Raw genomic sequence first — 1,556 nt, 5'->3', positions numbered from 1 at the left:
ATACATTAGGTATGTTAACAAGAAGATTATATACATTAGGTATGTTAACAAGAAGATTATATACATTAGGTATGTTAACAAGAAGATTATATACATTAGGTATGTTAACAAGAAGATTATATACATTAGGTATGTTAACAAGAAGAAGGTTATATACATTAATATGTTAACAAGAAGATTATATACATTAATATGTTAACAAGAAGATTATATACATTAGGTATGTTAACAAGAAGATTATATACATTAGGTATGTTAACAAGAAGATTATATACATTAGGTATGTTAACAAGAGGAAGATTATATACATTAGGTATGTTAACAAGAAGATTATATACATTAAGTATGTTAACAAGAAGAAGGTTATATACATTAAGTATATTAACAAGAAGATTATATTCATTACGTATGTTAACAAGCGTGTTTATATAGTTTTAACTAGAAGTGATTCCGAAAATGAGTCATTAATCATTTGTGAGCCAAAACAAATTTTTGTAATGAAGCAATTGTATAATATAGTATATATCATATATAGTATATATATATATCATTAATAAATTAGAAATACACAGATACATAAGTCTGAAAAACAGTGAATGAGAGAGAGAGAGAGAATACTATTTTTTGGTGCATGGATCTGCTGTGAGGTTGGTTATTTTTCATTAAATTCTGAAAAATATACATACTATATGAAATGTCAGCTTTCTTTTATAGATTTTTAATACCCTTTTCTTTATTATCAGCCCATGTCATCACAAGAGCTATGGCAGTGTGTTCATCATACCTATGGTGAAGAACTTGGCCTCACTAGTGATGATGATGACTATGTGGCGCCGTTATCCCAAGATGATGAACATAAGAATGATGGCAGCATTGTGGCCGAGCAGCTAATTGACATGCCTAAAGAAAATGGTTATTTGTCTGAAAAATATGAAACGGCCTCAGTGACAGCACATGAACTGGAAGAAGCTCCAACGGAAGTACCAACAGTAAGTTAATTTTTTATTAAACCAAATATTGTATATTAATATGACATAAGTACAGATGTATTTGTGCAAGCGTCAGCTGAGAGAGTATCTATAGTTTTTATATGTGAGTAATATTTTTGAGTGTTGTAAGGTGTGGTGTTACATAAACACTTAACACTGCTCCATCTGTCTGCTTTTATTTTTTAATACTTACTTCATTTCTAGCTATATAAAATATTTCTTGGTATAGCTATATTAGTCTATATCTGTTTTAGTTCTCGGCTTCCATTCTTGCTTTGAAAACTTTTTTACAATTTGAAGCACTGTAATTACAATAACATAAGGAAGGTGGTTCTAAGAATAGTTTATAAACAAGACATTATAATAACATAAGGAAAGTGGTTCTAAGAATAGTTTATAGACAATACATTATAATAACATAAGGAAGGTGGTTCTAAGAATAGTTTATAGACAAGACAATGTAATAACATAAGGTGGTTCTAAGAATAGTTTATAAACAAGAAATTATAATAACATAAGGAAAGTGGTTCTAAGAATAGTTTATAGACAATACATTATAATAACATA

General features: G+C 28.2%; 1 protein-coding gene across 1 annotated transcript in view; it reads left to right on the top strand.

Annotated features, from left to right (window-relative positions):
• LOC111083909 (GRAM domain-containing protein 1B-like) overlaps positions 1-989 on the top strand; it is a gene marked incomplete at its 3' end in the record, with an annotated part of 12,996 nt that extends 12,007 nt beyond the window's left edge. The window contains exon 6 of the mRNA XM_022380642.1: positions 744-989. Coding sequence (XP_022236350.1) covers positions 744-989 — 246 coding nt within the window. The remainder of the gene's footprint in view (positions 1-743) is intronic.
• Positions 990-1,556: the final 567 nt, after the last annotated feature.

This window comes from Limulus polyphemus, unplaced genomic scaffold, assembly GCF_000517525.1.
Source record: "Limulus polyphemus unplaced genomic scaffold, Limulus_polyphemus-2.1.2 Scaffold12043, whole genome shotgun sequence".
Taxonomy (NCBI): Eukaryota; Metazoa; Arthropoda; class Merostomata; order Xiphosura; family Limulidae; genus Limulus; species Limulus polyphemus.
This window is presented reverse-complemented; position numbering and strand designations above follow the sequence as displayed.